General features: G+C 38.1%; 2 protein-coding genes across 2 annotated transcripts in view; one reads left to right on the forward strand and one right to left on the reverse strand.

Moving 5' to 3' along the window:
* The first annotated feature begins 1,202 nt into the window (after window positions 1-1,202).
* LOC141908608 (uncharacterized) lies at window positions 1,203-2,123 on the forward strand. The gene has a single exon (XM_074798711.1). The coding sequence runs from the start codon at window positions 1,203-1,205 to the stop codon at window positions 2,121-2,123; it is 921 nt and encodes a 306-aa protein (XP_074654812.1).
* A 1,298-nt stretch (window positions 2,124-3,421) lies between these two features.
* LOC141908610 (transforming growth factor beta receptor type 3-like) overlaps window positions 3,422-26,544 on the reverse strand; it is a 48,116-nt gene continuing 24,993 nt past the window's right edge. Inside the window, exons 4-9 of the mRNA XM_074798713.1 lie at window positions 17,712-17,889; window positions 10,426-10,543; window positions 9,178-9,379; window positions 4,379-4,556; window positions 3,745-3,872; window positions 3,422-3,433 (exon numbers count right to left, since the gene is read on the reverse strand). Of these exons, the coding sequence (XP_074654814.1) occupies window positions 3,422-3,433; window positions 3,745-3,872; window positions 4,379-4,556; window positions 9,178-9,379; window positions 10,426-10,543; window positions 17,712-17,889 (816 nt within the window). The remainder of the gene's footprint in view (window positions 3,434-3,744; window positions 3,873-4,378; window positions 4,557-9,177; window positions 9,380-10,425; window positions 10,544-17,711; window positions 17,890-26,544) is intronic.

Genomic DNA, 26,544 nt, shown 5'->3' on the forward strand with positions numbered 1-26,544 from the left:
TGTTCCATCAGATACAGATGAGAGAAGTTGACCAGGATAGTCAACGCTTTCTGTGGCGAAACATGAACACAGATACTGAACCAGATATTTACAGATTGACCACAGTGACGTTTGGACTGACTACGTCACCGTTCAGTAGCATCAAAGTTGTGCAACAAAATGCTGAGAATTTGCAGTCACAATACCCAAAAGCCTGTGAAGAAATATTGAACAACACTTATGTCGACGATGTCTTATCTGGTGAAGATGAGATCTCGGAAGCTTCTGACTTAGCCTTACAGTTAAAGGAAGTTCTGGAATCTGGTGGATTCCCGTTGAAGAAGTTTAGTTCTAATGAACCTGAAGTTCTCCGTCAATTGAAGAAAGAAGATCTCGCGACTCAACACGTCAAAATGTTGTCCGAGGGTGAATCTGGTTTGAAGGCACTTGGGACCAAGTTTATACCGAGCGATGACCAGTTGATGTTCTCCTTCTGTGAGAAGATAGAAGATTTACAGATTGAAACTCGTCGTAGCGTTCTGAAACAACTCCATCGGATTTATGACCCAATGGGGGTACTCTCACCGTTTTTGATCACTGCGAAAATGTTATTCCAGCGATCGTGGACTGTTGTCTGTGGATGGGATGATTCGTTACCTGCCGACCTACAAGAAGAGTGGCGTCAGTGGAAGGCTGATGTGAAAAACCTCGATGATCTAAGACTTGACAGATATGTACTCATGGAAACAAAACATGATGTAAAATATAACCTGCACGGATTTGGTGATGCCAGTGAAAAGGCATATGCTTTGTGTGTGTATATCCGTAGTGAAAATCCAAATGATGAGGTCAAGGTTGCCCTGTTGTGTTCTAAAACCAGGGTCAGCCCGATGAAAGAAAAAAGAACCATTCCAGAATTAGAGTTACTAGCGGCATTGATTACTTGTCGATTATTGGTTTATGTAAAACATCAGTTGAAGAATATAACTGTTGAATCATCGACCTGTTGGACTGATTCGAAAGTTACTCTCGAATGGATAAGTCAACCACCATAACCCTGGAAGACTTTTGTGAGTAACAGGGTGTCCGAAATACAAGGCCTGGTGAAAGACATTCGTCATGTCCCTGGAAAATGTAATCCAGCGGATTTGTGTTCGCGTGGTTGCTCGGCAACTGAATTGATACAGTCGTCTATCTGGTGGAATGGTCCTGAGTTTTTGAAGATGTCTGAAGATCACTGGCCAAAGCCTGACCATCCTAGCAAGACCGCCAAGGAGACCGCTATGAAGAAAGCGAAACAAGTAAAAGCTAACGTATCGTTAGTATCTGCGAAAAATGCAGATTTCCTGGAGAGTTGTATTGGCAAATTTAAGTCATACAACACGTTTCTACGAGTGATGTGTATAGTTCGACGTTGGCGAAAAAAGGTGCAGAAAACCCATGAGGGGAGAACTGATGGTCAAGAAGATCCACTGGTTCTGACTGATCGTAAGAAAGAATTATGGTGGATTAGTTATATCCAGAAAAAACACTTTCCTGAGGAAATAAGATGTTTAACGTCTGGCCTTCCTGTATCCAAGTCTAGTCGTCTGAAGTCACTTGATCCAGTGTGGGATGAGAAGCATGAAATCATATGTGTTGGTGGTCGTTTGAACAATTCTCTACTGCCTGATGAACAGAAGCATCCTGTTATTTTGCCGTCTGGTGAAAGAATGGTAGAGAATTTAGTTTTATGGTATCATCAGCTGTATGGACATACTGGCCCGACACAAACTCTTGCCACACTGAGATTAAAGTACTGGTTACTCAAAGGTGTGAAAGAAACCATGCGGATAATACACCATTGTGAATGTAGGGAGCCCAAAAAACTGGGACAAAAAATGGGTCAACTGCCGGCTGAGCGAGTTGTTGATGCGTCTCCATTCACACATGTTGGCTGTGATTACGCCGGACCATTGTACGTTAAGACTGGTAAAAATATAACCAGTAAATCCTACATATTGATATTCGCTTGTATGACCATCAGAGCTGTCCATCTGGAACTATTAGAGGACATGACGGCTGATGAGTTCCTTAAGTCATTCGAACGTATGATGAATCGCCGTGGGAAACCATGTGGTCGGATAACGCCAAGTCGTTTGTGAAGTTGGCAAACATTCTAGTTCGGATGTTTAGAACAAAAGGGCCGCGAAGTGCTATTGTTGATGGACTAAGCAAGCATGGGATAGAATGGAAGTTCATCACTCCACATGCTCCGTGGCAGGGAGCTTTTTACGAGCGATTGGTCCGCAATGTAAAAGAGCCGCTGAAAAAAGTGATTGGTAGAGCCTGTTTAACATTCTCTGAATTAACAACAGTGTTGACGGGTATCGAATGTCAACTCAATTCCAGACCAATTTCTAGTTTTTCAAGTGCAAAGAATGATCTACTACCACTCACTCCAGCCCACTTCCTGATCGGACGAAATCTCCAAGCTGTGCCTGATGTAGATGCTGTGTCCAAGAGTACTAATCCTAGTAAAAGGTGGCTGTACCGCCAAAGACTCGAAAAGTCATTTTGGACCAGTTGGTATCGAGAATATTTGGCCGAACTAAATAGATTCAAGAAGTGGACTGTAGTTCAGCAGAACCTAAAAGTTGGCGATATTGTATTGATCGCTAAGGATAACGTGAAGAAGACTGAATGGAAAATGGGACGTGTAGTTGAAGTCTATCCAGGTCGTGATGACTTGGTCCGTTCCGTCGCAATTAAGACTGCAAATGGTGTATTAAAGCGACCAGTGCAAAAATTGCGATTGATCGAAAGCGATACTTATGAAGAAAAAAAACCAGAATAAATCGTTGGTAGAAGTTGAACATTGCATACTGTAAATACGTTTCTGGTGAAAACTCGTAAACTCCTTTTCAGAGGGGAGTGTTCTGTCTAGCACATGTATTATACTTTAGGAGTCACCCCATTTTTTACTAGTACGTAGGCACTTAGATTTTTTTTGGAGCAATCCATCTTTTTGGTTGTTTTTTAGTAGAGTAGCCATGTTTTTTTAACTTGTGGCAGGTCGTCACTGGTAGTAGTCGACATTTTATCATGAGTGGAATGTATAGTCGCCGCACCTAGATGTGTGAGTCCGGATTCAAAGTTTAGTTTTTGGTAGTTTTTTATGGTCATTGGCGTCAGTGCCCCAAGGGCGCCCGCGAGTTATCAGATATCATAAAGCAAGGTTCCCGTGTGTGCGTTACGCGAATCGTACTAACTACGTGGCACGTATGGATGCGTCGACATCAGATCCGAAGATCCGACATGTTATATTAGTCATATATAAATAAATAGCTTTTTTGTAGTATTTCAATTCACTGCGTCACTGTCATCACTTTTCTTTTTTCAGTACTTATTCGCAATTTCTATCAGTTTTGACTTGATTGGGCTGTTTCTAATAATGCAGGCATCAATTTTTCATCTATAAAACCGTACCATCAATAACAATCCATTACGGGAGTATATCATGTCTATATAAAATATCATGTCTATGAATCCCTCATCCCTTTCATCTCGTCTTTGCAGCATTTGTACTTCAATGACCGCAAAATATGGTCTTGTAATAGCGAGGCCCTTCAAATTTTCCCCAAAAAAAATTCAAGGCAAGATTTCCCATCCTAGTTCACCTTGCTGGAATTTCTATTTCATAAATCAAATACGAAAGAAACCGGCCAGTTTTGTCCGCTTATATTGGATTAAAATTTGCAATAACCACTGCACGTTTACACTTACCCTCGCTGACTTTTTTGGAAGTGACACCTTGAGTCCAGATCGGTAACAAGATAGGGCCATGACGTCGCGAATCGCCGACAGCGTTTGCTGGGGATGTGAAAACGGTGACCTCGTCAGTTTCTTACCAGCTGCAATGAAAATAAACAAAATATCAACGAAATGAACGTAACATATAATATGTATTACGCAGGGGGGGTTGGGGGGTGGGGCGGCAGTTGGTGGATTTTGGAAAGCGAAATGTTCACTTTTCCGACATTTGTCATTTTTTCACATTCATTATCAAAGCAAAAATCTTTCACATTTTTTTTCATGTCAAATTATGGATATTTTCTACAGTGAACTAAAAAAGTTTAGAAACATGAGGTCCAACAATGATAACAAAACACTAGGCTGACTTCAACCAAAAGGACAGTGGCCTATACACATTTTTGGGCTGCAAATGTGCCTAGGGTAGACACATCTACATACCAAATACGAAGACAATAATGTACAGAATGCATATTGAAAACTTCCCAAAACAACATAATTCAAGATACAGACGAAAGGAAACTTTGACTGAACAAAACAGTGAATAAAGCGACCTTTATAAAATCAAAAGATTACTAGCCCAGAAGACCATAGAGTGAGCACGAACCTGGATCGATGACCAGTTCAATCATATTTGCTAATGTAACGTCGGTGTAGGACGTCACCGCGCCAAATCTCTGTTTCACGAATGTCACCAACTTATCGCCGAACTCGCCGACGGTTTCAACACTTGATTTGACTGACGCTCCGGCTGCAATACCACTCGTATCGATGTCTCCAGTACCCTGAAAAACATGAATCAGATTCAGTCATCAGTCGTCGAGTAACCTCGTTATCGTAAAATCACACAGTAGCAAGTCTAAACAACAATTGAAAATGCAGTCAAGAAAAAGATTTAATTCTTCTTTCGCTCTTCGCTCAGACTTGACTAAAAACAAACTTTTCTCCCATAGATATCCCATGCCTTCACTGTGAGTCATTTTTCCAATTTGTCGTGTAGTAAACTGAAAGTCCAGGGAGATTATACCCAATTAAAAAATGTATGACTATATCAATAATCCGAGGGGAATGTCATTGGTTTACATATCGTTCACTTGGGAGCAGTGAATCTTGAAAACTACGTAGTATTTACACGTAGTACTGAGGTAGCTTACAAAATATGCATATCATAGGTAGGAAGTGCAATGTTACTTCACTATTCTAACACCTCCTGGTGGACATATACAATACGCACTAACATTGAAACTCTGAAACTCATAGGCCTGTTTGACATTTTTTGACGCAGCGCAAAATACATTCTCTTACTCAAAAACTGATGACAGTGACTAGCGTATCAATTTCGGAAAGAAAACCGTTAATTCTTTACATGATTATCACTTTCCGCATGATATGGGAACACTCATATAAAAACATCATGATTATCCCCTTGTGGGACATAAATCTCGATGGAGATATAATAGGAACTGTAGAATTCCTTGAAATTCAAATAAATGTGACAAGGGTGACGAAAGATCGCTTGTAAATGGTGCAGATAGGTAGTAAACATCGTCATAAAATGCATACACGCTTGCCAAAGCTCCTACGTTGAGCGCATTTTGGCTGGTCATCTCGGCAAATGCAAAAACCTGACTAGTAGTAGCAGATAAATTCCGTTCTACGATTCAAAATCTCACATATGGAAATTGCGCTCGATATCATGAAAATGTTGAAAATTTTTCAATTGCATTATATGTTTATATGCTTTATTTTAATAATAAATGCCACAGTGAGCTCTACCCAGCATAGTGTAAGGTAATTCCTTATCACAGTAGCATAAATATCGAACCTAAATAAAAAAAACCTTTCACCTGTTACATATACTTCAATATTTGAGTGAAGAGATTTTTGAATGCACTGCTGAATGAATGAATGACCCACAAACTTCCACCCTTTCCACTTCCGAACAATCCAGCCCTTCCCAATACATCGCAATAATATAACTAGGGGTCTAGGGATGCCATGTCCGCTTGGGATGTGTTTTCAAATGCTCAACAATCTAACAATTTCAGTATTCAACGCCCCCTGGTGACCATATTAAAAAACCAATGACCTTGAAACACACTGCAATCATAGCACATGTCAGCAGCATCGATTTTGTAACTTATTGTGATAACAAAATGTGCCTCATTACCAATTTATCATGGAAATACTAAGCTATTCTACTATTCTTCACCCCTGGTGACCATATGCAAAACCAAATGACCTTAAAACTCACCACAATCATAGAACATGTCGTTAGCTACAATTTTCAATTGATCATGGTAACGAAATATGCCTAGATACCAATATAATAAGGAAATACTAAGTTATGCTACTATTCAACGCCCCCTGGTGTCATGAGCTACAACTTTGCAATTGATTGTGGTAACAAAATATGCATAGGTACAAATATAATATAAAAATATTAAATTATTGAATTATTCAACGCCCCCGAGGGGCCATATACAAAGAAACAATGACCTTGAAACTCACCGATTGAACACGTTATGAGCTACAACTTTCCAATTGATTGTGCTAACAAAATATGCTTAGGTACCGATATATTGTGGAAAAACTTTCTGCCTACGAATGAGTACTGATGACACCAAGATTGCCGCCAATTGGGTCATAATTGGCTGATCAAAAACACCTGTCTCAGCTATTGAAAATCCTTTTCCATAGAATAGCCACCACAAATTTCAATCAAAAATGGCAAACCAGTAGGAAGCTACAGGACTCATAATTCGGGCCAAAATTGACATTTTTGGGCACAAAAAAGGTCAAAGGACGACCATCTTCGAGTCCGATCGATCCAATTTTTCTTATGCTGATGGATCCTTGGGGGATTAAAATATATACGAAAGATCATGGTAAGCGCTGATTTTGTCCCAAGTGGGCTAATAAGCAATTAACGACCAACGCATTCAAGTGCTCATCAACGCCATTCATGTTACAAAAAATAGGTCAAACAGAGGCCAATGCTCTGCTATTGTTGTTGTTGATGTTATGGTTGTTGTTGCGGTTGTTCAACCAGCGTTACACAATAATGACGTAGCAATTCAATGCCCTCAACTATAACTCGGCGAAGAGCCAAATCCAAATCACATGAAATAAATGTAGTATCAGTGCAGCAGGTGATATTTATCAAATAAAAATACATCAAGGGCATAAATGGAATCCTATACGCATAGTATAATACTGCTCTGTTGCTCTTTGACGTTCGATACGGAAAATGAACAGTTTTACGCATATGTTCAGGATTTATTCCTGCACACTCAAACCCCGACACCGTCATAATTTCTCAAGGGCCCCTCAAAATGCCAGTATGAAAAATTCCTGATTGACCCTTTGAATAATGAGGGGTCCAGGGACACCATGCCCTGCCCACTTGGCGAAATACTTGACAATCTGACAATTTCAATATCCAATGTCTCTGGTGGACATGTACAGAAACCAATGACCTGGAAAATCACCACAATCAAAGAAAATGTGATGAGGTACAAATTCAGTGTTTTCATTAATAGCCGGGTGTCGGGTCCCGGAGCCGTCTCTTGGTCCTTTTAGACCCGGCTGATTTTTTCAACCCGACACCATTCCTGAATGGCTTTTGTCAGCTATCAGCACGACTGTGTATTTTCTGGCCAGAAGCATTTGTGAATAGGCCTATATGCTTCACAGACGCGTCACTCAGACTACTGCCGTGTGGTTTGACGCTACTCACTATTGCTAGCTATGAGAAAAGCGCGCCTCAACGCGCATGGCCTAGTTAGTTTTCCAAGAAATTGGCAATGTTCCAATCAGCTGTCAGCGAAGCTGGAAGTTCCACGCATGTTGGCTGTTACTGCAGGATTCCGTTTGTAGCGGGCCTTGCAATCATTGAATTATTGAAAGGGAAATTCAAGGCCTTGAATTCAGCAATGGTTTTCAAAATCGATTTAGGGACTTCAATTAAAAAAATGTTGCAAATGTATAGAGTTATGATTGTTTTTGTAATAATGGAAATCTTGGCAACAGTGTGACGATGTTTAATGCGAGATATATAAATTGTATTGATTTCTTTTCACTGTTGTACGGAAGGTGTCTATTTTGAATTATTTTGTCTATTTTCATTGGGGAAACCCATTACCACAAATATCCATGATAAATCATCATGCACTGAGTTGTGTGTGATATCGCAGAGATCGTGTCCATTGACGGATTTTGATACAAATTTCTTGGTTCAAGGGGACACATGTTGGGCTTTTTAATCACTTGGAGCTCGGATCCCCTTTGAATTTATCATATCTAACTTTAAAACAAACTTTTTCCTGATATTTCCGTCTCGACTTATGATCTATTTATTATCATCTGAAAAAAAGTAAGATTTCTCCTCATTGGAATTCAATCCAATCCAGTTTTCAATCTTAATTTTTCTGCAGTCCATCAAAGATTTTACATGGAAAATACTCAAAGAAGGAAGCTATGGTCCCTTCCATTTTGATAGACCCGTGATCTTAGAAATCAATATATTCTATATAAGATTGTAAATTTTATTATCTCCTTCAACCATGCTTCTTTCAATTTTGCTGGTAAAATCAGTAGGCCTACTCCAACCAATTTGCTTACTTAGGTTTGAAAAAGTGTGTTGGATTGCTTTTATTTTTCCTATAGCCTCACAACTATGAACCCGTTTTGGCCATCAGTGTAAGTTGGTCGAGACCCTGCTGTTTTACTAAATGACCTGACGGCTAAAATGATTAATGAAAACACTGAAATTTGTAATTGACTGTGGTTATTAAATATGCACGAGTACCCATCTAAATGGGACAAGCCACAGACTTCAACATTTCTTGGGCTCAGGCTCAAACGCGAACTTCGAAAATACCATGCATTACGTATTTCCCATAGCATTTTGGATATGTTCTACCTAGGGCCATCAGCTTAATTTTGTCAAGACAACTTTTTGAATTTCGACACTGTTCCTCAATTATGAGGTCATTTTCAAGGTCATGTCACTGAAAACCAGAGCTTTTAGGGCGTAGTCCTGGCCACTAGGTGGTGCATATGGCGCATTCTTTGCACTGCACTACTAAACCTTCATACTAACATTGTAACCAAGTTTCATCAAGATCACCAAAGACCCAGGCTCAGGCTCAAAGTCTATCTCCAAAATTACCATGTGTCAGTTCCCTTTGCATTTTGGGTATGTTGTACAACAATGGCTGCCAATCTGCCATCTTGATTCTAATCAGGCCAGTTTTTGGGCTGTAGATGCGTGTCTAGGCTATATACATGTATAAACCAAATATCAACAACTATCCTTCGAAGAGTTCATTGAATCCCGCCTTGTATTTGCAGTCTTCAACTCAAAAACAATAGCCAAATAAACTGATTCAAATTTTCGCTTACAATGACGTTGATACTGCTGTAGATATTCTGACTCGATAGTTTCCAGTTCAATCCGCTGTAACCTTTCAAAACGATCACAAGCGATTTACGCACGGCGACGGCGACGTTTTTCGATCGGATTCTTACGTCAACCGTGGTTGTGAACGCGCTGTCCGCCAACGGGTATGTCGACGCCCGGTGAACTTCAATTATGTGCACTTCTCTGCAAGAACGAAGTAAAAAACGGATGATACAATCGAATATCCGGACAACAGTTAGTACGGTCATTAATAAGCTGAACCTATAAAATATCAGATTAAATTGAGGTAAAATTACCACCAATAAGGGTGGCCACTTTTGTTTGACAAGTCCTTCCCTGAATATTCCCTGACATGTAAGTTATTTTCCCCAATTTTTAGCTTTTTTACTAATAAGATTCCCTGACCTTTTTAATTGAAAGAAAATTCCCTGATTTTCCTTGATTTTCAGGTTAAGTGACCACCACCCTGAATTAATCACTGACTGATCTTTCGTAAAAAGATATGCACGACTAGCGACAAGTGGATATGCTACACCATCGAATGATCATTTCATAGTTGTCATGGGGATTGTGTAGATTGAGCATTCTATTATTGGAAACTGGTCATGAAGCCATTGCTGAAGCGGTTATTAAAAGGTTTTAAGAAAGTGCCTTACTTATTTGTAAGTTGTAGAGTCTAGTCAATTGACAATGCATAAGCGTAGGATTGCATTCAAAAATTGAGTTCAAAAATAATTTACCGAGACAATTTTCAGAATTGAAAAGGGATCATAGGGGTTTGAGGGAGGAACTCTGAATTTTGGGGTAATTTACCCCTTGAATTTTGATTTTCTGAATTCTAGGGCATTTAAGTAAGCGTAGGAATCCTGTTGATTTTGTCATAATGCTAATATTCCTGAAGACTGAATGAATATTATCATATTAAGGAAATTTTTAGTGACGGGTGTGGGTTATGACAAGACATGGTTCATCATCGGTTAGTCTATAAGACATGAGCTTACGAGAGATTGCGAACAGTAGCTTCCTGCTCAAATTTCTAGCTAAGATCTAGATGAGATGGTCATTAGAAATACAATACAATTATAACTATGTTCATGATATCTACGGCCTTTTCTAAGAGTATAGCATGGACACTTTTCAGGAAAAAATGTAAGGCGAAGGATCCAAGAATCGGTGTCATAGATTAACCCAGAACATTTTCTGAGAGTCCAGAGTGAAAAAAAACGTACCTAGACCTATCGGGCGGAAATGCACATCCTTTCATCGGTTGCAGTTGAATCTTCGACACCTGAATGGCAGTGGATTTCGAGCTCTTCTCAAAGTCACATTCATTAGGTAGACGGTCATCTGAAAATAATGAATAATGATTATGCTTAAAAATAGAAATCCCAATATCGTATAAATTGATAACACTGGAAAGCAGAGTAAGCATTTTGTCACATCGTCACATAATTAATGAAACCGATTACATGAAATGTTTGCTCTGGTATAAAAACAACCAATGAATGAAGTTTTATTAGAAAACCAATGAATGAAGTTGTCATTAAAAATTTCATAGACCTGATATAATTTAGAACTGATGGACAACAGCTTTAAGTCGTACTAAATCTTTTCAAAGTGGAATGTCTTGTAGATTTTGTAACTCACACTGATCCAATACTGACCAGATAAGGCTGATTTCAAAAAGTGTACTTATCCATATTTATCCATTAGTTGTGTTTACAATAACATTTTACTAAGGCTGGTGACACTGTTATTTATATTAAATTGCCCATGGGCGAAGTGTGGTTTACCTTGAAAGCTACAGGTTGTTTGGAGTAAGGGCGTTGCTTGAAAAATCTTTTTAATTCGTGACTTCTAAGTTCTACAAGCTTAAATTGTCTTTTATCTTTCTTAAAGAATTATTTTGTAGTCAAATAAGACCAAAGATATACATCTGTTTACAGTCCATGTCCAAAATTTCGTAGGGTACTGGTAGGCGCGGCAGGGAAACTATTTTATATTTTCAAAAAAATATTTTTCACAATATGAAAAAATATTCAAATAAAATTCATATGTCATAGGGTGGCAGAATATCGAGTCTTGGAAAGCTCTTCCAATGAATGGCCGCGGAAGCTAAAATGCCGGTACAGTAAGAAATCGGTGTATTAGATAGTTTAATAGTTTGCCGCTCAGTATTTTCAGGTCACAAGAAATTACTATTAATTACAAATCCTATCAAACAGAAAACACAGCGCTCATCTTCTGCTACGATAATTCAGCCTATTTTCATGTCAGCCAGCGTCACCATATAGTAGTGTACTGTACGAGCATGTGTGTGTTTGTGTGTGCAACAGTCTAATGATTAGCACTCCGCGCGCACATGGAGGCCTTGTGTAAGTGAATGTTCGCTTACACTTCAATTTCAATCAAAACAATCACCGGGTATTAAAATGAAACAATACCTACAGGGGATATGTGAAATAATTACATTTTACCAGCAATGTGCATTTGAAATTCGCACATATACGTCACCTAGTCCAATGAAACGTTCGCCACTCTATGGCTTTCCCATAATTAATATATAATTATTTTATAAGCGCCGGAATTCCCTATGTAACCCAAAAACAGCCAATCACATTCGCTCGAAGAGACGAACTCCCCCAATCGAGGTCATTGCAATCGCATGAGTTAAGAATTTTCCCCCAAAAACAGTTCGTTCGCCATGTCTTCAATCGCATCGATTATAGGTCGTTTAAGCCGAGAACCAATGAAACAAATGGTCACATAAAAAGTTTACCGCGATTTTACATGAATTGGCTCAATGCCAACTTCAAATCTCTGACAAAGGTAAACACAAAAAAGGAAATTGAAGATTTATTCATGCTTTGAAAAATAATTATACATAATAATTGCCTGATATCATCAAGAATGAATAATATTATGTATCAAGGATCAATAAAGTTAATTTGAATTTGAATATTTCGACAACTAAATTGAATTGAATTGACTGGTAAACAGTCTAACAAGGCTAGCCCCCCAATATTGATGACGTACATCCACTCAAAATTCATTATCAAAGAGGCCATAAAAATTTACGCAGATTCAAGAAATGTATTGTATAGCAAAATAAACGAACAATTCCTAAATGTTATTGTTATTCTGAAATGCCAATTTTAATGACATAGGCCTAGTGCACATCGACTAGCACACCACCGGTTTCATAACACATAGTAATTATCAATGTATATAAACATTATTGTGATGGTTTTTACCCTGTCAAGAAGTGGACTACTGAAGATGTAGAGCATAGGTTAGATGTACCCTCATTATGCCAACACAGAAAAACAAGATATAGGCATATGATTTATCAGGCATAACAAGCAATAAGATATTTTCCATGACAATCATTCGATAAATCTCAGTGTGTTGTTATTGCAGAATAATTTTCCCAGTAGCTTAAGGGCTAGTTAACTGAGATAGGCACCATAATATAGAGCTTATATCAACAGAGCCATACCTCTAGGCATCATAGGCATAAAAAAACAGGGGGAACCCACGAAAATTTGGAATTTCAAGGGCATATCAGGCCATTCTGAGACACTTTATAATGCTCACTTAGCAGTTGTGACTCAACCTGTGATGCCTGCAAATTATTATCATTTGAAAAAGGTTGGAAAATATCTGACGGTTTGATTGCAGCAAAAATCTTTAAGGTAAATAAACAGTTGACATACAAGCTTGTAACAACGATTTTCCAAGGGCAGGTCTAAACCTAGTTGTGTTTATACATATGAATAAGAAAAATAGGGCAAAGAGGCCATGTTCTTGAATCAACCCTTTTCTGAAATAAATTTTGTAATAACGAATATTTGAAAAGTAGGGCTTCACGAAAAGCTCAATTCGCGCAACAAATAGTTGTATGGTTCAAATGAATGCCTGACATTCTACCACCCACATACACTTTTTGCATCATAAATTTTCTTCAGTAAGCAAACGCAATAAAAAGGTATGTAAATAGAGAGCAGCAAATGACACTCTTTTTCACTGCTGAAAAAAGTTTCATACCGCCTACAGATCTTTCCCCCTCTAAGGTGAGCGGCAAAAAAGTGAATGCTAATACCCGGGAATTAAAAAAACACTTCAGACAAAAACAAGCAGCCTGACAATATGATTAATTCAGAAGATAGCACAGATAGTGTCACAGCTAAAAATAGTATTATATTTTGAACTGGCTAGAAGGGCAACAGTTCCGGATACTCCACAGTCTTATTATTCAAGCGGTAGTTTATGTGATAAATCAGTGACAAAAGCATTATATCATTTACACACGAACCAAAACTGTTGAGCTTATTTCATTCTACTTTACTAGATATAAGAAACGTAATTTTCGAAGGATCTATTTTCAACATCCTCAGCATTTCACTATTTCAATATCGTATAATATAGATACAGCTAGGGATACAGCTAGGGGCACACGAGCGTATTTTTTAGCCTGATCGCGACGATCGAATTCAAAACGAATTTAGACCGAAATTCGGTCAGCAACCGCTACTTAGTATGAGAGTGTTAACAAATCACATTATATCAACAATGCATCCTATTGGTTGATAAAAATGGATCGGTCAGTGGAACTGCCAGCGGACAAGCGAGTTTGCAGGCGATCTGAAGGCTGGCATAAATAATCGGCCAAAAATATCAAAGATGTTTAATCGCCGGGCGATTGAGACGGCCGACGAAATCGCCCTCACCGGGAACAGCAGATTTTTCTGGTGATTTATACATTTGCTGCGTTCGGCCGAAAAATATGCTTGTGTGCCCCTAGCTAACTGCAGTGCCACTATAAAAACAGAAAGGCGAGGTCAAAGAACTGATTTCTCAAACTACTGTTACTAGAAATCGACGACTAATCGTGGTTTTCGTAATGAAATATGCCAAGGTCATATCTATGTTTTCAGACCAGCTTTTCGTAGCCTTTTGAGGGAGGATATACAATGTATCTTCACATCATCACTAAAATACTTAATCCATAATCTCGAACATAAAGTTCTTCACACCGTTGCTCACCAAGGTTCCCTGTACCTCGTTTTGCAGAGTGCATTTTTTGCGGTAGGCCCACAAATAACTCGATGAAGTTACACAATAGGATTTGGAGGAGCTCTTCAGACAAAATCTAGATTAACCCATTAGTACTCAGGAATTTCACTAAGTAGTGCCGATTGCTCCTTAGAAAATTCAAGGGAAAATCCAAGTACAATACGATACCAATTAGCTCATTTGCTGTTTATTTCCATGCATTAGAAGTTTGAGTCATTTTGTAGTAAAAAGTAATATGATATAAAATTTGATGAGGTGAGGCCACGTGTCCTGGCCCCTGAAATTCATCCAAACTTACTCGGATTTGAAGTGAGCGCTCATATCTGTTATGTTCATACTCCAAATACTCGAGAAATTAAAATAGGTGGATGTTGATTTCTGTACGGCATTTTGAGGACTTAGGTGTCTAGTTTATCATAAGCAATTGGGTTCGAATCCCACTATAACTGTTTTTGTGCAGTATACGAAAAAAAGTGTCAGGCGGTTTCAGGCGACTTTAGGAGTAATAGGCACGGTGCATACAGCTGGCTTGAGTGCTTATGGGTTAACCACCAGTCACCGATCTTGGTCGATGCGACCATCGTAATGAACAAAAGGTGCACACTACATACCCATATAAGTTTATATTGTTTGATTCCCAATAACGTTTGTGTTAAAAAACTCTCATTATTTATTTCTCATTAGAAAATGAGGTTTATATTGTCTCTATGGATAATTGGTTACCTGAACTCTTTACCTATGATCAACCGGTGAAACGCTTGGTTTTCTGCATTAAACTGAAAATGGTATCCCTGATCTGTAATTTCTCTAGGCCATGAAAATGTGTTACTGAAAAATCATTCATTCGATAAGGCTTTTTACAGTTTCCAAGCGCCATGTTTTGGGTACCCGCTGGGTCTGCATTGTTGAATTTTTTCTTCCTATTTTTTTCCACTTCAATCTTTTCATTACGTTCATATCACTGGACTGGATGAAGAGAGAAACGAAGTGAAAATTTTGATCAAACTAGAGGATAATCACCTTTTATTATAATGAATTAAGATAATTGGAAATTGTAGAAAGCGTTTAACACTACATAGAAATTCCTGGTGATCCTGAAAATTTCGAAAAAAGTAACTTAAAAAATCTGTTAGAATTATGAGCTATTGATTAAGATGTTCTATCTTCCTCCATTCCAGAGATATGAACAAACTAAAAAAATCAAATTGGAAAAAAATGATGCAGAAAAAAATAAACGATGTGGACTGTAAAAAGGCTAATTGACAAGGTTTAAATCAATCAATCAATCAAATTTATTCTAGCAGGCTCTTTCACCTGGTGTTATTCCTAAAGGCTTTTTCGTTCTAAACCCGTTTCGTACATTAATAACATTGATTTATTTTTCAGTGAAAGCGACTGATAGCGATATGTTCCTGTATCAGTTATTCTGGTTTTTCAGCATGGAAAAACGCAATCCTACGGAAGAGCAATGCGGCCAACAACATTTTATTTTCAGTTTAAAAAGTCGACTTTTCGACTTACTAAGTCGACTTTTCGTACGACCGCCGGCAGTCATGTGATAGTTGTTCGACCCAATATATTGCTGACCTAATTTCAATAAAGAGACGCATACTTAAGGCCCCATAGTAAAACGGGAGGGGGTTCATGCAGAAATCTCAAGGAGTATATGGCCCCTAAAGCCCTGTGACGTGCCAACCATCTGGAAAATTAAATTGAATATGTAACCATTTGTATTTGCCTATGAAGGGCTGAAAAATTACACTAGCTTGAAATTGAATGTAGGAATAAGGGAGAACACCCTTAATGCCCTTAGACCTCCCTGTATCTTGTAATTCGATGAGGTATCCCTCAGTGTTCTATGAACCGGAATTAGGTCAGCGATCTCAATATACCAATATGAATAAGTATACTTCATCAATTTTACAATGTCGCGATATTGATGTCGAGTTTTTGCGATATTGTCTCAATAAATTGCATTTTAAGGTTAACTCATGATAATTATGTCGATGGTACGGTCATGTCGAGATACAGTATATCGACATAAGTTTAAGTCGTGATCCGTATCACGATTTACCGTGATAAGTTTTTGCGATAAGACGACATTAACGCGATGTATCAACTTAATTATGTCGATAAATCGCTATATATCTCGTTTTTCGACATAATTTCATCGTGATAAAGGCTCGCGACGGTTTTGTACGAGTCCCAAAAAGTGAGTCGAAAAGTCGACTTATTAAGTAGAAAAGTCGACTTTTTAAACTCACAAAGTCGACTTACTAACTCGAAAAGTGGACTTACTAACTCGAAAAGTTGACTTAATAACTCGAAAAGTCGACTTACTAACTCGAAAAGTCGACTTTTTAAACTCGAAAAGTCGACTTACTAAGTCGAAAAGTCAACTTTATAAACTGAAAATAAAATGTTGTTGGCCGCATTGCTCTTCCGTACAATCCTTAGTATAGCGTACGCGATATTCAAATGGACTGACACACTTTTTTTCGTAGCAAAACTTTCTTTCATGAAGTTGTTAAAACATGAAACCTTTCTTCAAAAACTTTCTTGAAAAAAAAATGCAACAAAAACATGCATTAAGCCGGTCAGTGGTCGACGAATCCTTATGATTGGTTTAAAAATTTTCACCCATTGAAACAGGGCAATCCATGAATAATTGAAAGTCTTGAGTCTTACTTTTCTTGGGTGTTGCAGTGTCATAAAAAATACAAGCGTGGTGATAGATATCTAATTACATGTACTGATCGCATATGAATGGCATCAAGAACACTACACACTTTTTCTACACTATTTTTAATGGTTTCTGTTAAGTGACCCTGATGATCGGGATATGCCTCGGTTTATTGAAATTTATCCAGTTTTTTCTTACTGGGGTAAAACATAATGTTTCATAAAACGTGGTGTTTCTTTGGGTGCGGCCACCGTTTTTTAAATTGGTCCATTGACAGGGTGGCTATTTTTCCACCAATTCATTTTGTATTTTTCCATGTTATAACATAAAACCCCCTGAATAAATCCAAGGAATTTCTTGGTTTGCAATGTTATCATACATTCATTATTCATGAATCACTAATTGATAAAAAACACCTGGTCAATAGGTTATCATAATTCCCTGATTTTTGCAAAATTTGTCAAATTCCCTGATTTTTTTTCGAGATTTTTCTGATTCCCCGAGTTTTTCAGGTTTTCTAGGTCAGTGGCCACCATGATCGGGACCCCTTTTTCAAAATCGAGGATCCACCCCTGATTTGCTATTGCATAATACACATGTTGACTGTGTAGCTATTCAAACCATCACGTTCAGCAACCGAAACAAGTGTAGTCGGCCTCAAAGCAATGCAGAGTCATGGAAACGAGACAGCATAGCATTTTCTGCTTGAGTTTATGTCGCGCCGTGCGCGCGATGGGCTTTGACCGGGATATTTACCTATGCCGACGCTCTGCACGATGCGGTTTATCTGCGAAACCTCGGCCAACGACGTGACGGCTCCGTATTTGTTCTTGATCCAATCGAAAAGCAATAGACTATTATTCGGCATTTCATCGCTTTTCAACACTTTCGTACGGATACGAGAATCCTTCAGCAAACGCGATCCCGGCGACAGCTGAAACGATATAAATTTTAAATCCTATACTCGACATTGTCACCAGCGTTGACGATCACATTTTTTGCTATACCTAGACGACCTCATCTTGAAAAAAAAAATCAATGCCAATAAGTATTCATGTCAACTCAATCGAATTTCAATACTCACAGAACAGTAATCATATCAACACTAGTAGCTTTAAAATTAGAAATGCCCATTAAGTCAGGGAAGCAAGCTTAAAAGATTTTTTCATAATTTGTAATCCACTTCATTTCCATAGCTGAGGGTGTGTTATGGTGGTAAAATTGATCATGATTTAAAATATAGTTATGTACAGAGTAGATAGGGGTGGCTGGGTCAACTATAAGCTCAGCAGAAATTAGAAACAAGGTTTCAAAAAACAAAATTTTTTGAAATCTTAGAAAAGGGATTGACCCTGATTGGTAGATTTCGTTTGACTTTTATCAATTTTTTAGCCTTACATGGTACATAGATGTATCTATCATATTTTGTTACAATACCCCCTCTTTGATGAATTTTTTCAGAAGCTGACTACACCATATTATCATTACTACCAAAAGATTATTGAACAAGAAAATGCAATGCAATCACCTTAACTACTAGCATAATACATTAGCAAATACGACTTCAAACTGTATAACTGCTGGCCGAGAGTGAAAGAATATTCTAAAATGTCAAACGAACGATATCTCATATATGAATATTTACCAGGATAGACACACGTCACTTAATCTTATTAACCTAAATAAAGCTGGCAGTGAACGACCTAATGACCTTGAGTCAAAGAATAATGGGTGAACCACTAGAATGTGGAACGAGAGAGAAACATATGTGAAAATACTTTGATAAAATACATATTCCCACTCTTGGCATATTTTATACATGTACACGTTGCAGCCTTAGCTAATTATCTGAGCCTAGTTAAGCAGTTCTAACTCTCGAAGATAGGCTTTAGTAACAAGCAACAAGACTATCAATTCATAAGATTCGTCATTATCACGGTCATTCGAACGATGAATAAGAACAGCATGAAAATATTAATTTGATCTACATAGTGAATGTTAGATGTTACGATTAAAATTCCCTTGGGAAAAACGTTTCATATATGCGTGATTGTTCGGATGTTTATTGAAATATCCTGGGTCAATAGGACATACCAGTTCCTTACTGATTAATGAAAGACCTATTCTTACTATTGAGCCGCCAATTTCATTAACAAAATCTATTATCTACTTCGCATGTATTTTTGACAATACACGAAGTATTCCGCGTAATTTTACAAATTCGCAATGCACATGTTGGCAAAATTTGAGTTTTAAAAATCAACAGAAATTGATCTAATATCAAAATCTATACTCTCCATAAATTAGTACGGATAAAGTGTTTGTATTGGGGACAGTTTGAAAATATGTGAACACCTGCTGCGCGCACCGGGAAGTGGCAGCTGTTTATCTTTTTTATAAAAAGGCGGCAGCACTGGTTGTGTATTGACATCATTACCAGCGATATAAAGGTCAATGCCATATCAACAACAACTACTGCCACTCTGCTTAACTCGTGCGGAGAAGAAACCTTCCACCGTGATAAACCTTCCACAACACGTAGGCCTAATAATACATCATTAAAAGACGCAGTTTAAAAACTAACAAGTAAAAATGTATGAAATGACCACATCGAAAATATTCTGGTACAATTGATATATTTCACGAAATAGTAGATACATTTCTCTATATACGTACATTCATGTCAGTGAAATCAATTTCTATAGAAATGTTTTCTATAAAATTTATAGCAGTCCGTCCATCCATATGATATTTGGCCCCATATACTTAAGTTGTGACAGCTGGCAATAGAAATATTATCGACATAAGCCGGCCAAGTCAACTGGGATGTAACTACACTGAGTACCTGTTGTATCTTACATCCTATTTTTGTCAAATATTCGAGGAGGTCGATTCCAAGTGTAGAACGAAATAAGGTTACTGTCGAGAATAATGGCAATAAGGCAATTAATTGGATCCCACAACGTGTCTCAGTAGAATAGCATACTAACCAGATATTGTCATCGCTTATTTCTTGTGCCTCTCATCTAGAGTTTGACCATGAGGCCAGGGCATCCATATACGATCAAATGATGAAAGACATGACCTCACATCTTACCATGAGCCGCATGCAACATGTCCTCCGTCCTCATAATGCTATGAGGCCATAGACGTAGTTATACAACCAGTCGTATACACATCTATATTATTAATAGTGATAGCAGCCTGATTTAACTCGGTGGTTCCTGTATGTATCTTCATGATTTTTTGCATGCTAAAAGGTATTAGCACGAGCCGGTACAACGGCTATTTCGTTAGTCGAAAACAATTACGTGGCCCCCAATAAATGATTATGTATTACAGGCATCTCTTGCAATAGCGTGTTTTAACATCGCAATGACCGTATGCCTTCAGTCATTTATGTTCATTTGGTGTAGCACTCGACTGACCCACTTTAGATCAAAGGTTCATCTCCCACACGGGGAATATAATTTCTTTCCTCAAAAACTACTTTTGCTTGCAACCTATAATAACTTCATTACCAGTGGCCTCCATGGGCATGCGATATATTTAAGCCCCGAACACACTATGCGATTTTCGCTGCGAATTTACTCACGACGTATTTCGCAACGTATTTATCGCACAGCGGTGGTTTAAGCCGCAGTTCACTGGTCTCGTCAATCCAGGGTTTATGGGTCCAAACCCTGGTGGCGACAGAGTTTCTTGGTCGAAGATTCTTCTCTGGTTTCTCCCCCATTGGGAAAAAGAACCATCGAACCCGCTTATAATGCCCTGCGTTATAAAAATATTAGAGCGTGTAGAAAAATTGCACAGCGCTGAGCGGACACACCTATGCGATCAGCTGTTAGCGACCACATGTGGAGTTCGGGGTCATATTATTAAAAAGATGGCTGCATCCAGGAAACTTAAAAATTGTTGTTGTTGTTGCTCGTCATTGATTGTCCGATTTCGAGTGGTTCGCGGCGAAATTCGCATCTCACGGACGTACTATGCGAAAATATTCGCTGTGATGAAATTCGCCGCGAATATATCAAATATGTTTGATCGGTGGGATTTTCGCATGCGACGGATCACACGCGAAAATCGCCTGCAGCCGACCGAACACACTATGAGAATTTCGCTGCGAAATCTTTAATCGCAGACGCTGTGCGAATAAAATCGCATAGTGCGTTCGGGGCTTTAGCAAGTGAAGGTCCCTATCTCCAGAGGCAAGGGAGATCATATAATAAGTTACTAATATTCATACATTCAAAAATGCTCCTACTTAACACATAAACCACGCTTAGTATACATATCATTTGTAAATATCATTTGTAATAATGTAATGTATGTATACTTTGTGTATAACCATAAAAAGAGCTCGCATGGAATTGAATCTCATCTTCCATGTGAATGCAGAAGAAACCTATCCTAGATATCGAATGGTCTTTACGCTAGTATGTAAGAAATGGTTTATATCGATACACGGATTTGCTCAGAAGCTCAGAACGAGCTCAGAAGAAATTACTTTGGTCCTTTATAGGCTAATAAGTATAATACTATTTGAAATATTGAATGTAGATTTGTAGGCACTAAGTTATTACTCTATGACTAATCTTGGAGAAATCGTTTGACTACTCCAAGTCATAGGGCCTATTTCCTTTCCTGTTCTTACATAATTTTTATATATATATATATATATAAATTATGTAAGAATCTGAAAGTATAAATGGTTGATTGCTGTAGTCCAGCAGGTCCGCTAGTGGCCAAATATGCCGGGATTAGGACGCGCCGATAAATGCGAATTATCAGTTAAGCACAGATGAGAAAGGTTCGTTATTTAACGAGCGGTTTATGACGGGATGAACTGTGAAACGCATGTATATCGACGTGACACAAGCGAAAATTGATCCCCGGTCAACGATTAACCGGGCTTAAACGTGATATCGTGTGTCGTTTGGTGCACATATAGCCTACAATAACCGACACAATCCACGCATCGATGACGCGAATATGACTGTTTAATGACGCAGCGATTCGCACGCGGCTCGTCGTATGAGTTGACGACTGACTTGTGGATGAAGGATTAGACTTATCCTAACTATCCTATCCTAGACTCAAATCAACTCTATTCCGAAAAGATTTTTCTGACCCATGTATATACCTGTAAGTCTGCACCCTTTTTGAACTAGGCTACGGTTTTCGTTGATCAAGGGGGAAGGAATATCATTCTTTTTCTAGAAAATAAAAGCCTAATGATATTAATGAAACCAAACTAACCATTATAAGGTGGATTACCAGGAGATCAAGGGATTTATATAATTCATATGTTGGCTCAGTAAAATCCTTAAAAAATGGGTTCTTAAGAGGTACTTTGTCAGCATCTTAAGGGTTTTTCCATGTCCTGCAAGCACCCTTGTTGTAGTTATACATTAAGATGTTCACGTATAATGCCATTTGGACAGAGGAGGCCCCCTTCCTCGCACAACAAACTGAGGTCATTTGCTCAGTGAATTGTTCCCAAGACACCATGGGCCAGAAAAATTGCTTTAATCATGATAATTAATGCAGTGTCCCACTTCTGAGAGATGAAAACTTGACCAAACTACAAATGACATTCATCATTAAAAAAAACTTTGCAGGCATTAACTCCCATATTTGCTTATCAGGAAAGATACGATCAAGTTAAATTAACACATTTTCTCCAGTTTCAAAATTTGAGTGGATTAATTTCATCGTACATAGGTCATATCATTTTGGTAAAGCGGATCATACAAAAATTGGAGGATTTCAGTCGTGTAACAATATGAAACCAGTGATCAACGATATTGAGAGAAAGAAATGTGAATAATCGATGATCAACGATATCGAGAGAAAGAAATGTGAATAATCGATGATCGACGGTATTGAGAGAAATGTGAATAATCGATGATCGACGGTATTGAGAGAAATGTGAATAATCGATGATCGACGGTATTGAGAGAAATGTGAATAATCGATGATCAACAGTTTTGGGAGAAATGTGAATAATCAATGATTGACGGTATTGAGAGAAATGTGAATAATCGATGATCGACAGTTTTGGGAGAAATGTGAATAATCAATGATTGACGGTATTGAGAGAAATGTGAATAATCGATGATCGACGGTATTGAGAGAAATGTGAATAATCAATGATCAACGGTATTGAGAGAAATGTGAATAATCAATGATCGACAGTATTTCTTCAGCTCTGCACTCATTCGTTGTTCGTAATCATAAAAGAAAAAATACCAATTACTTTAGCACGCGTGGGGAAGGTCAAGATCACTGCCTGCAAAGTGTCCTTGTCAAAATAGGTCGCAGTATTCTAAATTGTTTTCTACGTAGTAGGTCACATTTGCTTAATGCGGTATCAAGGCAGCTGTCATATCAAGGAAAAATAACTGATGATATTTTTTAAGGTTTTCAATGGGCTTAGTACATAGATTCCGTGGTTGCATTTCGGACAAAAAATCTCTGATATACAGGCTGTTCTAGTTATATAACCATCTATTCCTGGTTAAGTCTGTGGTGTGACATATAAAATCAATGTCGCTTCAATCCTCTGCTAAGTCTGGGTGATAGGATGTCTGAATACTTTTATACAAAGTATGAAATGTTCATCACGAGATATACTGATTATATAGTTTCTATTCAATGAGAAGAACGTCAATGAAAGCGTTTGATTTAATCTAGATTACCTACGTTTGTTCAGTCGCTTGAAAAATCAAGATTCAAAATCCCACTGAAAAAGTGGGCTAAAGGTAGGGAGGGACATATAATATATAGGGCATATTTTTTCGCCCAATTGCGATGATTAAATTCGTCAACGAATTTATACGCCAGATACGAGCGGGCACACGTAGTGATCAAACCAAAATTCGGTTAGCAAATGCCACTTAGTGTGAGAGAGTTAAGAAATCACCTGATACCAACAATGCATTCTAATGGTTGATAAAAATTGATCGCGCGGCGGAATTCGCCAAGTGCAGGCATACAAGCGAATTTACAGACGATCCGATCACCGGTGCATATAATCGGGCGAAAATATCAATTGATACGGGCGATTCGCTGGGCATTGAGTCGGGCGACGAAATGGTCGTTACCGTGAATGGTCACACGAGCCATTTTTGGGCGATTTATAAATTTGCCCCGATCTGGCAAAAAAATACGCTTTTGTGCCCCTACCTTAATATTCTGAGCCTGTTTTCTGGCAATCACTAAAAAACCTGTTCGTCGTATCTCGGTTTACGGATAAAGATATTTCCGACAATGACTATGTTGACAAAATGTCAAGTGGTAAACTCACAAACGGTTTGCATATTTCAGCAGATGTGGCCAACTTATAAACACTCATTCTAGTTATGGTCATTTGAACTTTAGTATACTTTGGTACAAAATCTTGATACATAATCACATACAGTAAATAGGGCATTGACATCAATAACAACGTTCTTACATTCATATGTATGAATTACATCAATGCTGAAGATTAATCAAACACCTCTGCTTGACAAGAAAAACTGGATCTGTGGAAAAATCAGAAATATTGATATAAGTATGAAAGTCAGACAACAGAAGACAAGTCAGCGTGTCATCAAAACCAAACCATTAATCTCAAAGGTGTCATATTCTAGCATTCCTCTCTAACTGTTTACTTATTTATTCAAAGTGAAAGAACACTTTCTCTTAAAACTGACAGAAAATAAGTTTGCAGAAGTAGGCAAACTTATTTCCTTTTTATACCATCAAACAACTTGAGGTCATGATTTTTGCTTCGTAACCACCAAGGAACTGGCAATGCTATGCGTGTACCTACGTGAATGTTCTATTTATTGAATGAACTCTGCCGGGGTTGAGTGCACATGCTTGAATTTGAATAAACGGCACAGCAGATAACATACGATTAGAGAAGGTTCAAGGATTCAGGCCATCATGTTTCAATCTAATATCGCCAGCCTACGCAGAGGGACTGTGCAATTATTGCTACAGTTTGCTTATCAGCAGTAACTCAAGGACGACCACTACTGACCCTGACACTATTATCTATTATCTACTTGAGCATCTATCATACATCTAGATGATTGAGTCAAACTCATTACCGCTATGAAAGCCGACACATTTCTCTAAAGTCTCTATTTTTTATCCCACTTTAGGTGTAAGTTACGAAAATAATGACAATCTGAGTACAGCGAGTACAGTGGGGGTATATATTCACGTAATATATATAGGCCTATATATAATCAAGCTGCAAAACAAAAGGTAGGTTAATACTGGCAAAGTAGGAAAGCTAATGCTTGCACCATTTGCGTTGACATAAAACGAAAATGATTTTAAATTTCATGACAAGACTGCGCAGGAAAAATGCCTAAAAATCGGTGATACAACAGATAAACTGTGAAATGTTTGATTGCAGAATAATCACGAGCAAACAGTTATCGATTATCGTGCGCTTCTGATAATACAGTACCTCCCGACTGCAAAACAATGCCCTTAAAAGTATAGCTCAATTATTTCTATACAGCCTGCTGTGTATACGAACTATCGATATTCATTATCGATCAGTGAGGGGACGTTAACCTATAGCTGCGTTCCAAAAACTATTTATAGACCGGTCTTAATGAACCTGGTCTGGTCAAAAATTTAGACCGGACTAAATTTTGCGAGCGTTCACACTGCACTTTGACACGTGGGCCCACAAGATGTCGCCATCTGCTAAATAATGAAGTCTTACTTGATGAAGTCTTACTTCCAGATTCCAAGTAGAGCAAGACATTCTTCATTTGACCAATTCAATCCTCTGTCAGGTTTAGACAAGCTCGCGAATTCGATTTTATTCTATCACGCTAAAACTCAAAGCGTCTTTTAAACACATGGAAGTAAAACGGATGATGATTGCGACGTACAAATATGAATATTTCTTATACTCCAAACATTTCCATGGTAAAGGGAGGAAAAACGGTAAAAACCGTCAATAAAAGCGTTTAAAACTTAATAAACTGGACGTAGAGGTCGCGACATCTACCGCAGCAATTCAGAATTACGATTTAGACCGAACCTGGTACCAGTTTCTGTCCACACACAGACTTAGTTCCAAACTAGACCGGTCTAATTTGGAACAGCTTTTTTGCCCTTGTAAACGCTTGAACGTGTGAACGCCAGTTTAGAGTAAAGTATTATTGTAAATATGTGGCTGTTAAATATTGGAGATAAAAACTATAAATTTAACGTCATTAATATTACAAATGAGCTATTAAGTGTGGTTATCGAAAATTTAACATCTGTCCATTTTCAATAGGAGTGCCCCTAGAAAGAATCTTTCTATGTGGTCTGCTAAGTTTTTGCCTTCTTGGTGCCCTTTTTGTCAGTGTCAGGTTGCCTTGTTCCTTCCCCATACCCTCTAAAATCTACTTCGTCATGCAGCATATGTTAATGAGTGTGAATCATCAAAAAACCTAAATTTCAGATTTTCATTTCTTATATACGTGTAATATTAAACTTCAGAATGGCTCAATGTGTAAACCCAACCCATTGAGCATACTCAGCGTGATATGTTTGTCAAGTCGTGTCAAATGATTTAATTCAACTG

Source organism: Tubulanus polymorphus, chromosome 7, assembly GCF_964204645.1.
Source record: "Tubulanus polymorphus chromosome 7, tnTubPoly1.2, whole genome shotgun sequence".
In the NCBI taxonomy this organism is placed as follows: Eukaryota; Metazoa; Nemertea; class Palaeonemertea; order Tubulaniformes; family Tubulanidae; genus Tubulanus; species Tubulanus polymorphus.

What these genes read in the sequence shown, in the direction of transcription:
- LOC141908608 (XM_074798711.1), top strand. Translation starts at nt 1,203, where the DNA reads ATGTCTGAAGATCACTGGCCAAAGCCTGACCATCCTAGCAAGACCGCC.